The sequence below is a fragment of the Uranotaenia lowii genome, chromosome 1 (genome assembly GCF_029784155.1).
Source record: "Uranotaenia lowii strain MFRU-FL chromosome 1, ASM2978415v1, whole genome shotgun sequence".
NCBI lineage: Eukaryota > Metazoa > Arthropoda > Insecta > Diptera > Culicidae > Uranotaenia > Uranotaenia lowii.
In genome coordinates, this window is record NC_073691.1 from 130,562,460 (window position 1) to 130,584,826 (window position 22,367).

Here is a 22,367-nt window from a genome sequence, read left to right on the forward strand (position 1 = left end):
CCAAAATCCATCTTCACGTACGTTTCGTCATCCATGAGGATGCATCCGTCGAAATTCGTTGGAATCTTCTTGTATAACTTGCGGGCACGTCCTTTGGCTACTAAGTTCTGCTTCAATGTCCGGTTTGGTTGCTTACTGGTCCGATAGGATCGTATTCTTTCGCGTAGACGAATTCTGCTGACGGTGCACCGGTCGGCGTTGAATTTCTTGGCAATGTCATAGTCCGACTTCCTGTGTTTTCCTTGATCGTTCTCAACACCTTAAAATTCAGTTTCTGATTCTTAGGTCCACTATAACGCTTGGTATGAACCTGCCGATCTATAGTACGCATCTCACGGAAACGTTTGAGAACGCTACACACGGTTGATTTGACAATTTTTAACGATTTCGCGATTTTTGAACCCGACCACGTCGGGTTTTTGACGTGGGTGTTCAAAATTTATTTTCATCTCGCGGCTTCCATCACGTGTAACTTTTTCGAAACAAAACGAATCGTAATGAAATTTTCAGCACTGGTAGAAGAAACATTCCTCTACAAAGTGCTGCCAAAACACTCCAGATCCGACAAATAGGAGCACTATGGTAAAATAAATAGTGCGTCCAGATTTGTAGTGATCCATGCTTTATTATAACGAAAACTAATAGGTAATATTGTTTCTAAAAACCGTTCGATTTTGGCACATGTGCGAAAATCGGATGTTGCCAAAATCGAATGTTGCCAAAAACGAACGGGGTCTGTACAAAAACTCGCAAATGTCATGTTCAGAGTTCCATTCCTTTTTATTGAAAAATGAAGAGTTACTAGAAAAAGTCCGCTCTTTAGAGAAGTATGCCCCAGAACAAGAATAACTTTCTTTTTTTTTATAAAAATAAATACTAACGATAAAATATTGAACTTAAAAAACAGACTTACATAAAAATGTGGAAAAAAAACGTTTTTAATCTTAATTTGTTGTAATAAGATCTTATTTAATATTTGTGTAATTTTTTTTAACTCGCTCGAGACCGATTGCACCGTGTGTGCAATAGAATTTTTGTGCCTTTGTCAGAACAATTATTCATTGTAAGTTTACTAATGATCGGAAAAATAATATTCTTATACCAACGGAATTCGCAAAGTTCAGCCAAAATGTATTGAGAATTGGTTTTGATGAAAATCAAACAACATAAAAGTTATGTTAGAGTAAAGTACTATGAGTTTGAATGTCATGAAAAGGCCTCCGTCTCGAATGGGTTCAAAACCACAAAATTAAGCGTCCTTCTTTTCGTCCTACTGTAGATTGAAAAACGCCCTACCTTTTCAAAATATTTTGAGCAAAATGTCCTGCTTGCCGAAATTTTATTCTGGTAAGCCTATGCAGCATCATTGTCCATCTTGTGATTTTAATTGTTGTTCGGCCTTAACACATGTTGTTTTTTTTCGATCACGAAGAAATCTAAACAAAGAAACACCTAAATTCATCATTATATAACTCAGAATTCACTGGACCAAAAGTTACAAATTTAGTATTTTTAAGCCACCGAAAGTGTAGCGTTCAATTTTGTAGAGTTTCATGATTATTTTTATATCGTTTGAGTTGTTCCCAACTGTTTTAGTTTATTTGTAAATATTATGAAGGTGTTTTGTTTTTTTTTTATTATTATCATAAAACTTGATTGAACCGTCAAAATAGAGACTGATAAATGTTACCCTATAGGTTAAAATTCTAAACAAAGACGAAATCGATTTATTAATAAAATTTAAATAGTCTAATAAATTTCTGTAACCATGTTTTACGTTCATAGGAGTTCAGTACTGGTTTTAAAAATATTAAACATGTCACATACCCCTTAACAAAAAAAAAATCGAGAAATATTGAATAACAAAAGATCAATCTTACCCTGTTTTACGGTACATCGATAGAATGAACGTTTGCATAAATTTGGGGGTCTTTGATAGTCGAATTTTATTTGGCCCGCGGGCCATAAGGATTTTGAACCCTAAAGACACCTGAATATATGCAAACATATTTTTTCTTCACCGTACATGAAGAGCCCACAGACGAATCCATGATGCGAAATTTTCATATAGAAAATTTAGTTTCTGCTGTTTGCTAGCTCCAAAATAAGGCAATTTTGGTGAAAATCTTGGCCACCCTTGATGTAAATGAAATTCTAGCCGCCCATTTACACCATCTATCATTTCTTCAAATCTTCTATCCATCTATCTATCCATCTATCTATCCATCTATAAAATTCTTAGGAAGTAAAAAGGATATCACTTTTTACCGATAAGGCCGATAAATCAAGTAACAAACATAAATTACGGTGATTAAACTCTTCGTAACGTAACGTAGGGGTAGGATACCATACTTTAGTGATTTTTTTTAATTTTGTTTGAATTCCTGACCGAACACAAATGAGCTTCAAACAGCCGTTCGAGCCAAAAAGTCGTAATTAGAATCGTTGAAATCAAGATTCGTTATTCTCTGGGGACTATGGACGAGAAAAGAAATATGTTTCACTCTTTCGTTCAAATAGGTACTGAAAGTATCTATACATCTTGACACTAAATAGGTCTGTCCAGATATTAAAACTTTTAACCTATCTTCACAAATCAAATAAATTTGCTTTATTTTTTATTTCGTACCATCATTATCTACAATACCATTCATCATTTTCATATTATTTCAATATATAGGAGTTATGAAGCAAAATAAAAAGGTGCATCGAAATACCTTACACTCCTCTTCATAATTGTTTTCGATAGTTTTGATTCCTGGTTCAGCCAAATTAGTAAGTGAACATATATTTAGTCTAAACCAAGAATAGCACTTTATTAATTACTCGTTTTTGAAAAAAGGGATATTTTAGAAATTTTACAGTTTCTGTCAAATATCATGGCCTTCAGTAACTATAACTACATATGAAAGAGAAATCAAATTGAGGTAGAACACTTAGAACCATAAAAGTCTCAACCCGAAATGTAATTTGTACTTGATATTTTAATTCACCACACTACATTCTTCTATCGTTACTTGTATTAACTTTAAAAAAACACAAATCAAGTCAACCATATGGAATTAACTCACCATCATCGCCATTGTTAGTGACGAACAAGGAGGTCTGGTCGCCACGATTTGACACGTGCTGTTGTCGATGACTCGTCAGTTCCTCCTCAACGGTTTTTCCGTGCGCCTCTAGCAAGCAGCAAGAAAGTAGCAACGTGGCCCACAGGATCGTTATTTTCCGATTTCTTCGGAATCCCATTGCGTGTCCGGAATCGAAAGACAATTGCACACTTTGGCAGAAGCCAAATTTTATCAGATTGCTGCCGATGATGGGGAGTGTCATCCGCGGATATGCCTCATGGTCCTTAACCGCCCACGAGGACTCAGAACGTAGGTAGGAGGAAAATCCGGACTAGTTATTTCTCCGGAGTGGTTTGACAGTTGGTTTGTGAAACTTGGCACCGAATCAATGCGTCGGGATGTCGGAGAAAATATTAATTAAAATTGCCTTTCCAATTCACGGTCAACCAAAAAAAAACCTATAGAGATGCACGCTCAAACCATCAGAAATTTGATGTTTTCACTTAACCTAGTTTTGTTCGCTCTCTCCCTAATGTTATTACTTGACGTTTGACCATAGGATCATTCGAGGTAAGGAAATCCACACGGCAGCGATAACCTTCACTTAGTTAGTAGGAGGTTTTTGTTTTTCTTCTTTCGATTAGGTACTACATTAACGATGCCCGGAAAGGAGTGCCAATTTATGTTTGGAAGGACGCTCCTTTTAATACATTCCGAATGTATGTTAACCGAACGCCTTTGAACAAAATATTTCGTACAATCTGCTAAGATGATGAAAATGTCCCATCGGATGGGGACCCGATACTACTAGTTAAACTAGCTAAACTGAAAACCTAAGGAGGTCCACTCGGGTCGAGTTGCATGATGCTACTGATGAATGGAACCACTTCGTGAGAGCAAGTAAGTGAGCTCGCGGTGGTTCTTGTGCTTTGTCCCATCTCACGATTTTCTTCGCTCGCAAACGCTGTTGAATTTAGTTCTATGCTACTGTTGCTGATGATCCCAGACGTATATATGTTGCCGAGAAGAGCAGCTTTGTTGCTCTGTTGCATTGGAGGAAAAACCCTTCCCCCTGTCTGGGATGTGCTCCAGACAGACGAAACGGACAATTCGCACCCATAACAACCCACTTTTTGCTCATCGAAAAAATCCAACCACGTAAACCAATCTCTGGTTTGGTCTGGTCTGGGGTTCCATCGCTTTCCTTTCAGTTTTCCTCCCTGTTTGCAGTTGATGGTCTCCCTGTGGAGACTTTTCCTTAACCATACCCAATAGGATTGTCGTTGGGTTCAGTCAGTCAGTCAGTCAGTCAGTACACACTACCAGACAAGGCACACACTATCGTATTTCCATCTGTTGATCTTGCAGGAAGCAAACGCACTAGCAAAATGTACTATTTTTATTGAATAAGGCGTACTGAAATTCTGAATGGTATCAGAGTATATTTATGTTAGGCTTACCAGAATAAAATTTCGAAAAGAAGGACATTGTTCTCAAAGTAATATGAAAAAGAAGGACGCTTTTTAATCTGAAGTAGGACGAAAAGAAGGGTGCTTTATTTTGTGATTTTCATTTAAAAAAAAGTTTTAACACAAATTTTTAATAAGATAAGATGATATCACAACAAATTAAGATCAGAATAGTTTTTTCACATTTTTATGTAGTTCTGTTTTTTAAATTCAAAATTTTATCGTAAGTATTTATTTTTATAAAAAAAAAGGAAGTTATTCTTGTTCTGGAGTAGGGTTACCATATCCCATGACATCAAAAAGAGTACATTGAGATAATTTATCCAAAAACTCAGGAAAATTATGCAAAATTATGTACAGAAGAACCCCGCTTCCCCGAGGTAGTCGGAGAAGGGATCACTTCGGATAAGTGAAACCTCGGATTAAACGAAATACATTGACAAACCCTTTTGCTCTGGTGTGGCATATAATCCAGTTCTTACATAGATTTTATTTTTCTATTTAATCGACATTTCCGGCAAGTTTGAATTTAAAAATTAACAATATATCGCGATGATTAAAAACATTTTTACATGGATTTTGGATGGAGATTGTGGCTCGGATGATCGGAGTTCTACTGTACTTATTTCGTGATCTTTGAGATGGCACCGAGATATTCCATTTTAATCAACCTCTGTCTTTGAGGTTATGTGACTTCAATGACAATTATAAACTTTCTTTTAAAATATTTTTGTCCTTTATCTAGACTTTGTGCATATTGATAACTGTTTGCATACTCAAAGGCACTTATCGTGCCCATTGTTTAAAACGGCTAAAAATGCATGTTTATTTAAAAAAAAATTTAGATAAAGTAATTTGTTGTAAGCTGTATTCCATTCTTTTTTTTTGTATAAGTTGTGGAACAACTTCATAAAATAGAAGGAAGTCGTTGGTTTTTCTTATCAAATGTCTTTCAACAAAAAAAGAGTACATTTGGTAAAATTTCACAAAAAGAAGAGTAGGCTCATTTTTTGATCGAAAAAGAGTACATGTTTCTGAAGAGCCGTTTTTTTCTAGCAAATCTTCATTTTTCAACAAATAGGAATGGAATTCTGTATATGAAATTTGCCTGTTGTTGTATTGCAGTATGATGAATTTCTGAGATATTGCTTGTGTTTGTCGGTATTCATATGCCTTTTCAAAGCGCAACTCACCAATATGGCGATATCATCGTTTGTTCTGCAGATTTGGCATTTGGCGATATGGTATTTTTTCCCTTTAATAAAGCATGCATATTTTGATCGAGTTGCTTCCATGAATTTACATTTACGTTTTTGAGCTGTTTTCATTCTGAAAAAAAAACAATTTATTGAATTTAACACAAACGTAATCTCGAAATGCTGATGTCAAGTAACAGAAATTTAGTTCATCGCTTGAGCTAGGGAAATGTTGTTTATTTTTTAATCCAACATGGAAAACGAAACATGGCTCAGTAATAAAAAAAACTTTGCAAAATCAAGTACTACCTTCAAACATGGCACTTGATGAAAATGTTGGGATGTGAAGCTGATGTATAAAAATTTAACTTAACTGGTTGGCTTCTTATTTGGACCAAGCATTAAATCTATCGTTCAGTTAAGTCGAAAATGCATTTTTTATTTTGCATAAGTAATACAAAGGAATTAAAGGTTCGTTTAGAAGAATCTCACCCTAAAAGTAAAAACACCATTGTTCGAGCGTTGAAATTGAAAACGTATATTAAAATTACCTGACGACAGAAGATTCAAAACCACAGTTCTCAACAATTATTGATCCTATTTATCAATCGTTTTTCAAACTTTCACTTTTTACTGCAATGCGTTGAATTACCACCGAAAAGCAGGGCTTGTGATATAGCTCAGTTGGCAAGTCAGTTGTCTACTGAGCCGATGTCCGCGAGTTCGAGTCCAAGAGTGAACACAGTTGTACCGAATAAGTTGTTCAATAACAATCCGCCAACTGCAACGTTGATAATGATGGTAAAACGACTATAATCGAAACAAAAAAAAAACACCGAAAAGCAATCGTACCAAAACATAAACAAAACAAGGGTTTTAATGACACGGTCAAAGAAAAATACCTTACTTTGGATGAAATATTACAGATTTACATTGAAATGGAAAAGCGCCAATAAGGAATTCGTGAAAAATGGATCGAAATAATAAAAAACGCAAAGTAAAAAATCCAATAAACAAGATAATGATCCTAATCGTAAAAAACTAGGACATTTTGGGTCAAAAGTAGGACGGTTGGCCACGGGTTGAAAAAGTAGGACATGCCCTACTAAAGTAGGACGTCTGGTTAGCCTGCTTTATGTATAATTTCGAATATTTGTGATATGCTGTTCTGTAATGAGTAAAATAATTCAGTTTGAGTTATAATCATGAAATTGATTCACTAAACTCAAATACTAAAAGAAACTAAGTAAAAAATTCTTTGAAACATATAGGTACACCGGACTGATTAATCGAACTATCATTTTATAAAAACTTTTAACCGACCAGTCCTAATAATGCTTATAGATATTGCCCTTCTATCTTTTGCACACTGGGGATTTTTAATCAAAAATAAAAAGGTAAAATTTACCGAGATAGCAATTTTTTTTCTACTTTTTTAGGTGAAACTCACCTCACAGCGAGGTAAAGTTTACCTGAATCGAACTGAAACAAAGCACAATTCACCGACAAAAAATAAATCCCAAAAAAAGTAAATCTTTCATTGAGGTTAAACTTAAATCTGGAAGCATTAAAACGAGTATATCTCGGAGCTATGTAAACCAAAAACGAAATAAAAATGTTATGTTATTGATTCCTTCACTATATATCGAAACCGGAATGTCTTATGAACATCAAATGTTCTAGAAAAATGTTCCAAATAGAACAACACAATAATGCTATTATCTCACAAAATTTAAAACAAAATTTTCGAGTTATTGAACTTTGTTTGAAAACTTTAACAAAATATGATTTGAAGATCATTTTTTATCTGTTTGAAATGTTTCCCACATATGAACTTCATAAAGCCATATTTTCAAAGCAAAAGTAAACTCCATATATTTTTTAGAAGATGTATGTTACCGGTTTAATTGATCCCTAGAGTGCAAAAAAATTTTTTTTTCTTCTGAATCATCGGTTAAAACGAAATTACTAATATTTGATCAATAACTTATATGTATCCAGTAATTATCAGTTAAAAAAGGAATCAAAATACTGTATTTATCTTAAAACTAGAAAATTGCGCCTAAAAGTATGCAAGGGAGGGAAGGTAAGGGTAACAAACACACTTTTAGAATTCTTTTTGTCTAATACTTACTATGAAATGTGAACTAATATGGCAAAAAAAGTCAACGGACCTTTTATCTTTGGATTTGGAATGATTTTTGCCTAGGGTCAGGGCTCCCTGCGTTAAGGATCAAGTCTCCTTTAACTTAAAAAATAGCATAATTTTTTTGTCTAGCAAAAATGCTTTTAGTTCATCTACGGGCTGATGTATCGTTCCAACTTTTTGGAGCATAAAAACTTGAAATTTCCCGCTATCAGAAAATGCAAAGAACAGCGAATTGCTAAATTTTCCCAAAAAGATATGAAGAAAAGGGGTTCAAGTATTCCCATTCTCCTATATTTACCTTTCTTGATCGAAAATCCCAAATTCCACAGTGTGTGTTGGTTCACTATAGAAATATCAAAAATCCAAAAACCTTTACTTTGTTTCCGAGCAAACATCTATGAAAAATTTCATCAACTAGCTGAAATGATTCGATATATCATTTTTCAAAACACTTTTTTCTTTCGAACCATCTGATACCGAGATCAATTCATGCAATCGAATAAAGAAATGACCGTACCATTATTCACATCCTCAACAGCCATAGCTGTCACGTACCGGATGGGTCATTTTTTTCTCCCTGTGTAACGCTATTCTCCATGTGCTCGTCTTAGGATCATGAAATGCATCTGCAATAGCAACTTACTACATTTACTCGATGGTATGAATCGTAAGATGTTTGAACAAAAAAATAAAAACCTAGAATCACAATCTGACAATAACGTAGAAAGACTAAGACGCGTGAACAGAGTATTGTACTGAGTTTGCTCACAAAAAATGATAATCAATATAACAATGTTGTTAAAACTCTATGAAAAAAAAAAACAGATTTAACACTTTAAGGTTTATCTACTACTTGTACCACTTATAATCGGGCCGAACACACTTTCCGATCTCTCCGTGAGAAATTAACGTACAAAATCGGTAAAAATGTGTTTTTGTATGGTTTCTGTAGGGGAAAAAATCAAAAAAAGTGTTTTTGCTGTTTTGATGGATTTACGAAATTTTCGTCGAATACCTGTTTATTTATCTATTTATTTTCATAGTAAATTCCGTCTCACGACATAACTTGATGCATATACATCTTGAAATTCACTCGGTCCATGGCAACCGTTCTCCTATTTCTCGGACATCCCATATACGACAGATCACGCTCCACTTGGTCTAATCATTTCGCTCGTTGCGCCCCCGCTCGTCTTGTGCCTACCGGCTTCGCAACGAACACTTGTTTTGCAGGACAGTTCTCCGGCATTTTCGAAATATGTCCTCCACCGCCAAAAATGACTCTTAACACTCGTCACTCGAATACTTCGAGTGTGCGCATGTCCTCCTCGAGCAATATTCACGTCTCATGCCCGTAGAGAACAACTGGTCTAATGAGCGTCGTGTATAGGTTACACTGGGGCTTATCCTGCGACTCGAGTGACGTGACTCACGAAATTTCACTTCTTCGTCCTGACTCCAGAAAATCTTTCGGAAAAAATATGTATCGATGAGCTCTGAAGACCAATAATAGCTCATCCGAAAAAAAAATTCGAGGCTAGGAAGGCTATTTAAGCCAGCAAAACGATATGAAATTTCGTAAGTCACGTCACTCGCGTCGCAGAATAAGCCCTATTTAAGTAAGCTAAACAACTTCGAGTTTGCTTACAGAAAAGGTATGTCCACGGTTACGGCCTTACATACTCTTACACAAAAACTAGAAAAGACTCTAGAGGCAAAAGAAATAGCACTCGCTTCTTTTTTAGGCATTGAAGAGGCATTCGACAACGCATCTCACACTTCAATCGAAACAGCTATGAGGAGACGAGGGTGTCACTCGGAAATTGTTAACTGGACTAGTGCCATGCTAATAAACAGAACCATTTATGCAAGCTTGAGAGGACTTACAATCAAAGCCACACCAACGAAGGGATGTCCCCAAGGCGGGGTTCTATCACCGTTGTTGTGGTCCTTGATAGTGGACGACAAACTTGTATCCATGGGATTCGAAGTTATTGGCTTTGCAGACGACGTAGTTAATATAGTTCGGGGAAAACATGAGAATATGTTGTCTAATAGAATGCAAACTGCACTCAACTACGCACTATTTTGGTGCAGCGAAGAGGGACTGAACATGAACCCTTCCAAAACTACCGTGATAGCCTTCACTAGGAGACGAAAAATTACATTAGATGGGGAAGTGTTAAACCTCGAATCACAAGTGAAATATTTAGGCATAGTACTAGACTCAAAGCTATCATGGAACCCACAGATAGAGCATGTAATCGCTAAGGCTACAACAGCTCTATGGGTCTGCCTCAAAGGAGTAGGGAAAAAATGGAGACTACAGCCGAAAATTATCTACTGGATATTTACAGCTATTATAAGACCCTAAATCTCTTATGCCTCCTTAGTATGGTGGACCAAAACTATGCAAATTACAGTAAAAAAAAAGCTAGCGAAGCTTCAAAGACTAGCAACGCTAGCTATAACTGACGCAAAGCGAAGCACACCTTATAAGGCTCTAAATGCACTACTAAGTTAGTGCTTAGTGTACGTCTCGGTGGTCGAGTGGTTAGCGTGGTAAGACGGTAATCGCTGTTCCACTGATGGCATGGGTTCGATTCCCATCTCGGTACTGGGTGTTAAATGTTAATCTTAAGTTGTCCAAGTCATTTATTCAGTCTGTAAAGCCTAAATCGGCTAAGACGGTGTATGTCTTTTTTTTTAAATAGTCTGCCTCTATATCAATTCGTTTAGTTAGAGGCGGAACGCAGTGCCTTGAGACTCTCCAAACACAAAACGCTCTATGAAGGAGATCTTACAGGACACCTCAAAATCTTAAAGAAATTTAAATTAAACTCACTCATTGTGAAAAATGATGACTGGATGGAGCCCATTTTTAACCTAGACATACCATACAATGTAACTATCAATTATAGGGACGTGTGGGAGTCAGGTGGACCTGCGGTTCCTCCCAGATCGATCCTATTCTTCATTGATGGGTCAAAAATGGATAATAGAACTGGGGCAGGGGTTTTCGGACCTAGACTCAGGATTTCAATTCCTATGGGAAACTGGCCAACAGTATTTCAAGCCAAAATTCAAGCAATTCTAGAATGCACTTTAGCCTGTTTGAAAAGGGGATACAGGTACACAAGTATCTGCATATCAAGCGTAACATTTCATAAGGGCGAAACTTGCAGTTACCTCGAAACGAGAAAAACGCGTTCGAAATTTTGGAACACAAATTTAAATCCTATTTAGTAATGAATTAACCAAATATCAATCTTTTTGCGTAAGAATCAAAAAAATGTGAAGGTTTACAGTTCCTGATAATAATTTTTTCAAAATTGTTTTCCGTTTTCAAAAAAATCCACTTTTAATGTGTTCCGCCCTTTTGAAATTGCTTTGTGAGTTACGCCTCTCACCAATACGGACCAATGAGTTTTGACAAACTAGTTTCGCCCGCAAGATAAGACTGTTTTTATTTACGTTTGAAGTTACGCCCTACGATTCCAAATCTTACAAAAAGGTTTTAAAACTTGTAAAGCTTCGTCGGCAGTTCAATATCGCCTTAAAATATTGCAGTGGCATGTGCTACATAACAAAAAAAAACAGGCTTGATTAGAAGTGTGCGGATTTCAGTGGGATTTTGCAAACAAAACAGCGGGTGAAGAAATACTTTGACCGGTGAGTAAAATGTTTTAGTTTCTATTTTCAAATGCTCATATTTTTAAACTACTTTCAGGATAGTTTTTGAACCCAACGCTTTTCCACTATACCTATAAACTGTTTCTGAAACGCTATTGTCGAAAAGAATGGATTTGGATTCCCTAGGAGCAGATTAAGGTTGATTGCAACAGGAGCCGACATGGACAGAAGGTTGAATTTTAAGTGTTTAGTTATGTAGTTTTGTTAGTCAGAATTGTGCGTTTTTTTTTGCTTTTGCTTTGTTATTATATTGTCTGAGATAGTAAATGATAGCAGGGAGAATGTTATTCCAGTTCAATCATGATATTCCTGGATTTTTTTGTAGTGACTAAAATTCAAGTGAAATAAAAGTTTTATCATATATGAAAAAAAAAAACAAGTTTTAATAGAATTTGAAAGGAATAATATATTTTACAAGCACAATCAAAACTATTTACAAACTTATCTATATCCAACATAACTTTTTGATTTGCTCCAGTTGTTCTATATCTGCCCTGGGATTACCGAATACTGGAGTTTTATTTATTGAAGGGTTTGAATGTGCCACTAATGAAACAACCTGTGGTTCCCGGTGTGCAGGGTTTGTTCTAAGGTCTAGAGCAGATGAATTATGAATCCTTTGCTTTTTGGGGGTAGATGCCGAAATATCAGCAAAAGATAACTCATTCGTTTCGGTCGGAATACATTCCGTTCGTGATGTTTCCTCAAAAGCGTTTACTGATTGATTATGGTCCAATGAAACAGTTTCCGAGCTAGACAACACAAGTGCTGCTGCATCTAAAAGTTATGTGATATTTTGAAAATTAAATCATTTATTGAAATATGTTACTATATTTACCCAACAATAGTTGAAAGTTCGTGAATTCCATGGTAAAAACAATAATTTTCGTGAAAATGTCTTTAAAATCGTACGCTTCGAAAATTCAAACAAGTTCCGCCGTTTTTCAAAACACAACAATAGTTTCGCCCGGCGTAACTCGAAAAGTGGTAGTAAAATCTCAAAAGGTAGTTTCGCCTTTTTAACATATAATTTGTATGGGCTAGTTTTTTTTTAATCTTTACCAAATTTATTTTTAGAATATTAATAGTATTACCGTCTATTGAAATCAATAGATAACTCGATTTGTTTACATTTGGAAGTTTCGCCCTTATGAAATGTTACGCAAGATATCCTCTGACAGCCAGGCTGCTCTTCAAGCACTAAGTACGTTCACATGTTACTCCAAACTAGTTTGGGTGTGTATAGTTGCACTAAGAAACCTGGCCATAAGGAATAGAGTATCTTTATTATGGGTACCAGGCCACTGCGGTATCCTAGGGAACGAAGAAGCAGAACAACTATCTAGGGAAGGATCTCAGGGACTATTGATTGGACCTGAACCTTTCTGCGGAGTATCGAGAGGTGCCTTGACTATGGAGCTCAAGAACTGGGAAAGCACCACTATTGTTTCCAACTGGAAAATAGCAGAGGGAGCAACTCAGGCAAAAAGAACATTGAACCAAGCGCACGACTCTCCAAAAACATGTTTAACTTAAGTAAGCACGAGTTAAGTACTAACACAGGTCTCTTGACCGGACATTGTCCAACAAAACAGCATCTCAAAAGGATAAACATAATTCAAAACGATGACTGTCGGTTCTGCGGGTTCGAAAAAGAAACTGTAGAGCATCTTCTATGCAACTGCTGCGCCCTCCTAAATAGGAGAGAGCAAGTACTTGGTGCAAAGTTAGTAAGCGCACAAGACATATGGTTGCATATCAGCCCTAAGAAGGTTATATCATACATCTTTGATAGCATACCCGATTAGGATAAAATGCTTAGTCAGCAATCAACTGTCACTCCAATCAATAGTGCAGGTGAACCTGAAAGCATATAGTAACGCGGGGTAAATACCACAATAGATCAACTACTGGTCGGGCTCTCCCCTACAAGGAAAAAATAGCCCCATTTATGCGAGGACTAAGTCTTCTCGACTGCAGTTGTTTGTGAGAAAAAAGAATAGCATTTCCAATAATAATCTACTTATATTACATCATATATCTGATTGCTTCTCGATCAAGAATAATTACCAAAATTTTAACAATACATATAAAACAAAATCTAAAAACATTAAACTACAGTTGTCTGATTGGTTTTGTGCATTTAACTACAAATATAATAGATTCAACTATAATGTACGACCTCCTACCAGGAAATACCGGCTGAGCCATAAAAACAGCACTACGATCGCTGTAGGTAACACGTACTGGTCTCACTTACGATTTTGTTTTTATTTTTGCTGATGAACAGGTATAAACACTGTAGAATTCAAGTACCACAGAATCAATCATAAAAATCTAGTTTAATTTACTATATTTATAGTTCAATACCTAGAATCAATCATCAATTGTATCAATTGTAGTTGAATTTATCATATTGATAGTTGAATCAATTTTACCGCTACAATTGAATCTATCATATTTATAGTTAAATGTTAGAGGTCATCAAGAAATGTAAAGTTGAATCCATTGTATTTTTAGTTGACTAACAAAAATCAAACTACAAAATTGTAGTTGAATATATCATATTGATAGTTGAATCAATTTTACCACTACAATTGAATCTATCGTATTTATAGTTAAATATGAGATGTCAACCAGGAATGTATAGTTGAATCTATTACATTTAAAGTTGAATGCCTAAAATCAATCATACGAATGTAGTTGATTGTATCATATTAACAATTGAATCAATACAGATGATTTTATTTCATTCATAGTTGAATGCGTAAAGTCAATGATCAGATTGTAGTTGAGTCTATTTTATACTTCTAGTTGGCTACGAAAAAACAACTACGCTTAGATTATTGGTATAACCAGCTGAAATAATTAGAACAACTATGGTCTTTTATCTCCGTGTCGTAGGCACGAAGCCATCATATGACTGAATAAACCCCAAAACTAGCCAAATTTACAATTGTCAATTATATGAATTTTATCTTGCTAAATCATCAACTTACGAAAAAATTTATCCACGAAAAGTTTCTGACGATTTCGGAAGTTTGAAAGCCTTGGCAATCATTCCTTCTTAACATAGGTATAGGGTCTGAAACGTGGTTGTGATGATTTTTTTTCCTCTCTCGCGTTCCATTTTTGATAATTTTTCAACGTGTATACCAAACCTGACGAAAATTTTACCACTAGATAAACAAACCTTACAGATCAAAACGCTGTCATTGGTTTATCGATACGACAACTAGAGGCACTGTAGTAAATAAAACAAAACGATCCGATACTAAGTGGTACAAGCCTTAAAAAATTGTCGAGTAACTATTTAAGTATCCCTTCTGCTCCGAAATGCCTGAATCAATGCCCCCAAAAATTATCTTTAGAATATTGGGGGTTATTATAGAATCAGTAATTCGATTTCAGTTGTAGTAAAGTTGTAGTAGTATTTCGACAATCTAAGAATGCAAAAATGAGCCAAATTACGTCAACTTTTCAAACCTTATTTTAAAATTTATCTGGTGTAACTTAAATAATTTTGACGGTTCATTGTAAGTACGGGTTTAACACCACTTTTTTACACTTTTTGTGGTCATAATCTTTAAAAAAAATCATAAAAATATATCATTGTATGCAACGTACAGCTTCTAACTTCAGCTTTCTTGAACACTAAATGAAATTTTCTTTTGGACATTCGCTAGCTGTTCTACAGTATTTTTTCCAAAGAATGTTATTTCGGGTTTTTTCTTAGACTTAGAATAACGGAAAACTGAAGTGTTGTAGCTGTATATTGTCTGAGTAGCATATTTGAGTTCCATTATGAGGTTTTCAAAACTTTAAATTCTGTACAGATTTGCTGAGAAATAAGAAAACTATATTGGTTTTAGTCAGGAGTGCCAAGACTCGACACTCCAGGGACTGTAACTGTAACGGGTAAAAATTTCAGGGACGAATGAATGTTAAAAGTTGGAAGCGAAACGGAACTCGTACGGGTTCAGCTGATTTTAAACTTTGTTACAGACAACAGAAAAGGTGTCATCCATATGAGTTATTGAATGTTATAGAAAAAATTTCTTTATTATGCATGAGATCAACACAGCAAATCCCTCCAATTTCATGATAGCTGGGCAACCAGTTGAGAAAGTGGAGTGCTTCCAGTATCTTGGTAGCCTGATGGTTATACCAAGAAAGACATCAAATCCTGGATCAGAAAATCATTGGCGAGAATCTGAAACGTCTTGCTTTCACATCAGATATCTCTGCTAACGAAAATCCGAATCTTCAACTCAAACGTCAAATCCATATTGTTGTACGGGTGCGAACTTGATGCACATATGCGGTAACTACGCGAAAACTGAAACTAATATAACAGTTTCAACTATAATGTACGATTGAGGTCATACATTCAACAATAATTATAGTAGATTAAACTATAATAAAACGATTGATTTGATGATAAATATGATATATGATAATATGATTGATTTCATTTTGAATATGATAGTTTCTTATATATTTGTTTGATTGATTCAATGGGGTCAACTAGAAATATTGTGTTTTTAAATCCTGTATATAAGGGTATATACGGACGATAGTATTGGCGAAAAATTGGCCTCAGCCATAACCTCAAACTTTGATGTGCTGGCGGCCTCACCAGTGATGCTAGGTGCATTACTAAAATCAGTAATTCTTTGTTTCAAACAAATAATAAATTTTCTGAATGGATGAAATTTTTTTAACTATCTACAGCTAAACGTTTGAATTCATTACGGGGCGTCCCTAAATGAATGAAGATAAGCTATCTTTTGCTAATGAATTTTCAAGGTGAATTTTAAACATCTGAAATATATTTTCATGTACTGGTACATGGTAGATTGAAAAACAGTTGTTTCTAACGTCTAAACGAATGCAAAATCATTCACTGTTACATAAAAAGTAAATTAATGAAAGCTCCGTCTATGTTGATTTTGAAAATAATCGCCTGCATGCTCTGATTATTTCAAACATGTTTAAGTGTGCGATACAGACAGTTGTTAATGTGTTCGGATAAATGTTGCGTTTAATTTCAAATTCGAATAGAAATCAGTACTCATAAAAACGTTTTTCAATAAAAATTCAATCAAAAAAATATAATCGTTTTCAAATATCAATGCACTTGGCAACCATGAACACCCTAAAAATCAAAACACGAACATCTGTGTATCACTTTTGCACAGGGCGAATTTGTCGATATAAGTACCGGGAAATCGGGTTTATCGTGCGCCCTTCTCGAAAATCGATTCTGTTCTCCCATGGTTTGAGGTTAGGGCTGAGGCTTTCTGCTAAGATGGTGTTCGTGTAGAACTGTCAATATATCCTTATATTGGAAGTTATCATACCTCAATATAATATTTTCCGAATAATTCTATGGCTACGTTTTATTTTCATTTTTTTTTTTTTTTTTTTGTAGCGGCCCACCACACTCCCCCACACCAAAAGGCTCAATTGAGCCCCCTGGTAATGGACGCTACTGTTCTCAGCATGTCTGGCAGCAAAATGATAATAAGAGTAAACGCGAGCAAATTTTAATCATGCTGAGAACACAAATATTTATAAAGTCGTGCGAGGAAATGTATTATTTAACTAAATTGACTACAATATGAAATCTCAATGGAAAATAATTTCCTTTGAAGAGATTCATTATTCGATATTTACTAATATACTATTTATTTATTGCTAATTTTATTATGTTATGTTCAATAATTTTATAAGATAAAATACAAACTACAAGATTTTTAAGAAAAATAATATTAGATATTAACGCTACAAAAGTACAAAAGGTAAACAAAACAAAGACTGGTTGATGATCGACTGTTTTAATGGTTCAATTTTTCTTTCAAAAGCTGTATCACTTTGGTTTTGAACATGGAACGATTGGTTATGTTTTTAATATCCGTTGGTAAGGTGTTGTATTTAGTAGGTCCAATAAATGAAATTCTTTTTTGCCCTAATGATGTTGTGGATCGGCTTCGTTGCAAGAAATCTGACTGGCGAGTGTTATGAGTTTGCAACCCCGTAGTAAAATGGAGGTTTTGAATATTTTCAATTGAGTGTAGATTATCATAGACATATACAACAGTTTGCAAATCACAGAGTTCAGATATTGGAAGAACGTTATGCGTTCTTAAAGAGTAAAGCTGAAGGGTAGGGAATAACAAAGGGAGCTTTAAGATGTTTTTCAAGCATCTATTCTGGAGCGTTTGAAGTTTCTGTAAGTGGGACAAGGAGGCTCTTCCCCATATCATAATAAGGTAGTTCAATTGAGAGTGGATAAACGCAAAATAAAATTTAAAGAGAACATGTTGTGGAACAAAATTTCTCAGTTTCCAAAGAACACCGCAAAGAGGAGTAATTTTTTTTTCCAAGTGTTCAATGTGACGATTCCATGAGAGAGTTTCATCTAAGTAAATTCCCAAGTATTTGAAATAACTAACTCTCTCAATAGTATTTCCATTCATAGCTGGGTCATTAGTACGAAGTAGCTTTTTATGCGAAGAACGAAACAACATGTATTTTGTTTTAGTATAATTTAGTGAAAGTAGGTTTGAATTGAAATATTTTGAAAGCAGTTTTAGGTCGTCTTCAATGTGCTGAATTATAATATCAGGTGAAGTTTCAGAATAAAAAAATGCTGTATCATCGGCAAATAAACGTGCTGTGCCTTTAAGTTGAAGGTTACATAAATCATTGACATATAAAAGGAAAAGTAATGGCCCGATATTACTCCCTTGTGGTACACCGATATCAATATTTCTTAATTCACTTCTTGTGTTTTCAATAGCCACAAACTGCTTGCGACCTTCTAAGTAGCTACGAAGGATATTATTTGCTGTTCCTCTTATCCCGTATTTATACAGTTTGGACAATAATATGTCATGATTTAGAGTATCGAAGGCTTTTTTGAGATCCAAAAATAATGCCCCAACAATATTTTTTGACTCTATTTTACATATGATGGAGTCAACTAATTCTGAGATGGCAATTTGAGTGCTCGAACTTGATCTAAATCCATATTGCAGTTTATAAAGTATATTGTTCTGATTTAGAAAGTCTACAATTCTATTAACAAGAAGCTTCTCGAACACTTTACTAAAAACGCTTAAAGTCGAGATAGGGCGATAGTTATTGACGTCAAGCAAATCGCCAGCCTTAAAAACAGGGATAACTTTCGCAATTTTTAGACAGTTCGGGAAAACTCCTGACTCCAAAATTTTATTAAAGTATTGTGTAAGTATGTGCGAGAATTTTTCGTGGTTATTTTTCAAGACATTAACAGGGAAACCATCTGGTCCATGACCCTTTTTATTTTTAAGTGAAAAAATTACAAGTCGAACCTCGTTTACACTAGCGGGCCGTAAGAATATTGTATTTTCTACCTGTTCGATTTGAGACAAATGATCATTTTCAGTATTTACTGGAATCTTTTCAGCCAGGTTCTTTCCAATTGTGGAAAAGTGTTTGTTAAATTTCTCACAAATCTGTGTACTATTGGTTATAACACCTCTTTCATCTGAGAGGTTAATTGAGGAAGTCGTTTTAGATTTACCTAAGAGCGTATTAATGTTTCTCCAGAGCTTTGAATGTGGTGAATTATTTAATAAGCGCTCATAATAGAGCCTTTTACATTCTTGTTTTTTTGAACTCAATTTTTTATTTATGTGAATTAGCATCTCTTTTAAATTGATATCATTTGGATGCTTTTTCGATCGTTTTAAATAATTCTCTTTTATTTTGATGAGTGTCCAGAGGTCAAATGTCATCCACGGACAGCAATTTCCTTTAAGTTTTACCCTTTTATTAAGTGTTCGAGAAGAAATTTTCACAAAGCGATTGTAAGTTGATGTGATTTCTTGTAGGCCTTCATCAACATTTTCTGGTAGTTGAATACTGTTTAAATAATTCACAAATAAGCTGTTTAGTTTAGCGTTATCAAATATCTCTTTCCTAAGAATTGTTACGTTTTTATCACATAATAAATTGAATGATGTGAGTATTTGTAAATGGTCACTAACATCAGAAAAGATTGTATCATTTTTCAATCGATCTAAGTCAATTTGCTTCGATATAACGTGATCTAGAATATTCTGAGTTGTTGGCCTAGTAGGAAAGGTGTTTGTACAAGCGTATCCAAAAGATTCTAAGATAGATCTATATTTTGCTACGGTATTCAGGTTAATCAAATTCACAGGAACGTTTAGGTCACCGACAATAAAGCAGGAGTGATTATCAGCAACAGACGTTAGGAGAGATTCAATTTGATCACAAAACATGTTAAACGGGAATGAAGGGGGTCTATATACGCCATGAACACAAATTACTTGACCACTTGTACAAATTTCGACACTAATTCGGTGAAAGCCATCAAAAGTTATATTTTCAGTAGTTTTAAATTTCAAATTTGTCTTTATATACATAGCTAGGCCTCCATATGGTTGGTCGCGGCAAGAGAAAATCGATGTATATCCCGGAATGTTGTAAATACAGCAGTTATCTTTACCAAGCCAGATTTGTTATTCCAGCATTTTGTATCTAGTTCGTTTTAGCCGCCACGAAGCTAGACAACTGACCGAAAATCCCGATATCCACGACCTGGTTCCTTCGCTGTTGTTCTTTTTGCATCTTGATGCATGGTTGTCCAGCATATTGTGCGTCTTAACTAATCGGTCGCCGAAGACGTCCTCAGAATTCCGTGCTTCTGAACCTGGCGAAGATTGACCATGTGGGCGAGGAATTTATTCAATATCATTACATCAATCTAACATACGCTGACTTACCAAGAGAGGTATTTGTAAATTGCTGCCAGCGGAATATCATCCGCGCTTGGTGGCCTGGCAACTGGATCTCAAATGAGGAACTACATCGCCGGTGTCAGCAAAGGGCGCTAGAAATCGATATTCGAGAACGCAAGTGGAAATGGACCAAGAGAAGAGGCTGGTTTCGGATCGTCAACTGTAGAGGTTTTTTTTAACACGAGCCATTGCGCAGGATAATCGACGAGGGATCATTAAGTAGATAATCGACGAGGGATCATTAAGTAAGTAATTGAATCCTGATTTCAAAGTTAGCTTGACACGAGAGAAAAAAAAAATCGTTCATATTAATACCGTATTCGTTTTCACCACCCGAAAGTGTTGCACCTTCCACGCTGAAAACGAGCATGAATCGAGTTTTGCACTCATCTTTGTTGGTGTGCGTGAAATCGGCAGTGTCAACAGAAAACATCAAGCTATCAAAAATCCATTACAGCTGGTATTTGTTTTCGTTTGACTTCGAAAATTGAAATGAAATTATTTACTTTAGTTGATCATTGTCTATATTATGTTGAATTGTGAAGATTTCAGATTTATTTTACTTGGTAGATTCGCCTCTGGCTCTGATGATAACTGCAAACTGGAACGTGCCTTCCAGGTGAAATTCTCCGCCTCTGTTGGAAACGGCACTGGTATTGAATCCGGAACAAGTTTCCGTTCTTCGGGATAATAAAGAGAAAAAAACAGTTCGAACGCAATTTTTGCGGTATAGAAATAAACCAACCAGCTGATATTTGTTTACATCGGGAAGCACGTGCTGTCAAAATTCATGATAGTATTGGTGAGAGCGCAAGCAACACCGAATATTTTCAGAGTGTTCCACCGTCCACTTTATGGTGCACTACCAGTGGACTACTCTTCGTGAAAACGAGCATGAAAACAGCAAAAAGTGCACTACCGGAAATGCCCCGGTGCACCACCACTTGAAAACGAAGTCTCTATAACTGTTGATTTTTATTTGCAATTATCTCATGATCTTGCATCCGAGCAGTACGAAAATTCATACATGGATGTTCTTTTCAACGGTCATTCAATTATTTATATTGAAATTCGATTCGGTAGACAAGCAAAATGGTCGTTCACAAACACTGTTCTATATTTTATTAAAGATCTTCGTGAAAATGCATCCGAGCAGTACGAAAATTCATTCAAATGTTCTTTTCAACGGTCATTCAATTATTTATGTTGAAATTCAGTTCGGTAGACAAGCAAAAGGGTCGTTCACAAACACTGTTCTATATTTTATTAAATATCTTCGTGAAAATGCATTATAATTACCATTCATACAAAAACTCATCGTCACATATTCAAAGTTAAAAGCGAAAAGAGTTCCTACGGTTTCAGCTAGATATATTGTTTGTTATATTTTGCGATTTAATTGGTTTTACAACATTTGACTTCACATTTCAAATTGCTGTAAAATAAACAGGACAAACAAGAACCGTTCGATGTCCTCCGCGAAAAGTCGTTAAAGGAAATTCTAGCATCCACATGGAGTTTGTTGTTGTTATTTGATACAGTAGCTATAGAGTGCGGCACATGACGATTGGCTGTTGGCGAACTTTTGTTTGCCTCCTGTCTCAGCTCAGCCACATGTCCCAGATTGACTTGACTTAGTCTTGGCGCTTGGCTAACAAAGAACGGGGCAGCACGAATTTGCGTGACTGCAAATCCCTGCACTGTACGTACATATGTCTGTCAGCATAATGTCAATATGTTTGGATAGCAGCTGAACTTTGAACGCCAGCACAAGTTCAAGTTCCTTAAACTTGAACAAAGAGTTTCCGCAGTTTAATGCCACCTTCCTTGGGTTCAGCTAATATAACGTAACAATAAACCATTTAAGCTCCAGTGGTTCGTGCACTAACTTTCTAAAAATGGACTTTCGATGCCGGTTTTTTTTGGGTTATTTCCATTTCCCTGTAAAGAAAAGGTATTCGTTACGTAGAAAGGAG

The 22,367-nt window shown here is 35.4% G+C and overlaps 2 protein-coding genes across 2 annotated transcripts in view; both read right to left on the reverse strand.

Moving 5' to 3' along the window:
* The window catches only part of LOC129740013 (zinc metalloproteinase-disintegrin-like EoMP06), a 59,508-nt gene extending 55,581 nt beyond the window's left edge, over window positions 1-3,927 (reverse strand). The window contains exon 1 of the mRNA XM_055731594.1: window positions 3,072-3,927. Coding sequence (XP_055587569.1) covers window positions 3,072-3,333 — 262 coding nt within the window. The 5' untranslated portion in view covers window positions 3,334-3,927. The remainder of the gene's footprint in view (window positions 1-3,071) is intronic.
* The window catches only part of LOC129740016 (mitochondrial dicarboxylate carrier), a 321,675-nt gene that overhangs the window by 271,208 nt on the left and 28,100 nt on the right, over window positions 1-22,367 (reverse strand). The gene's annotated exons all lie outside the window — the stretch shown is intronic.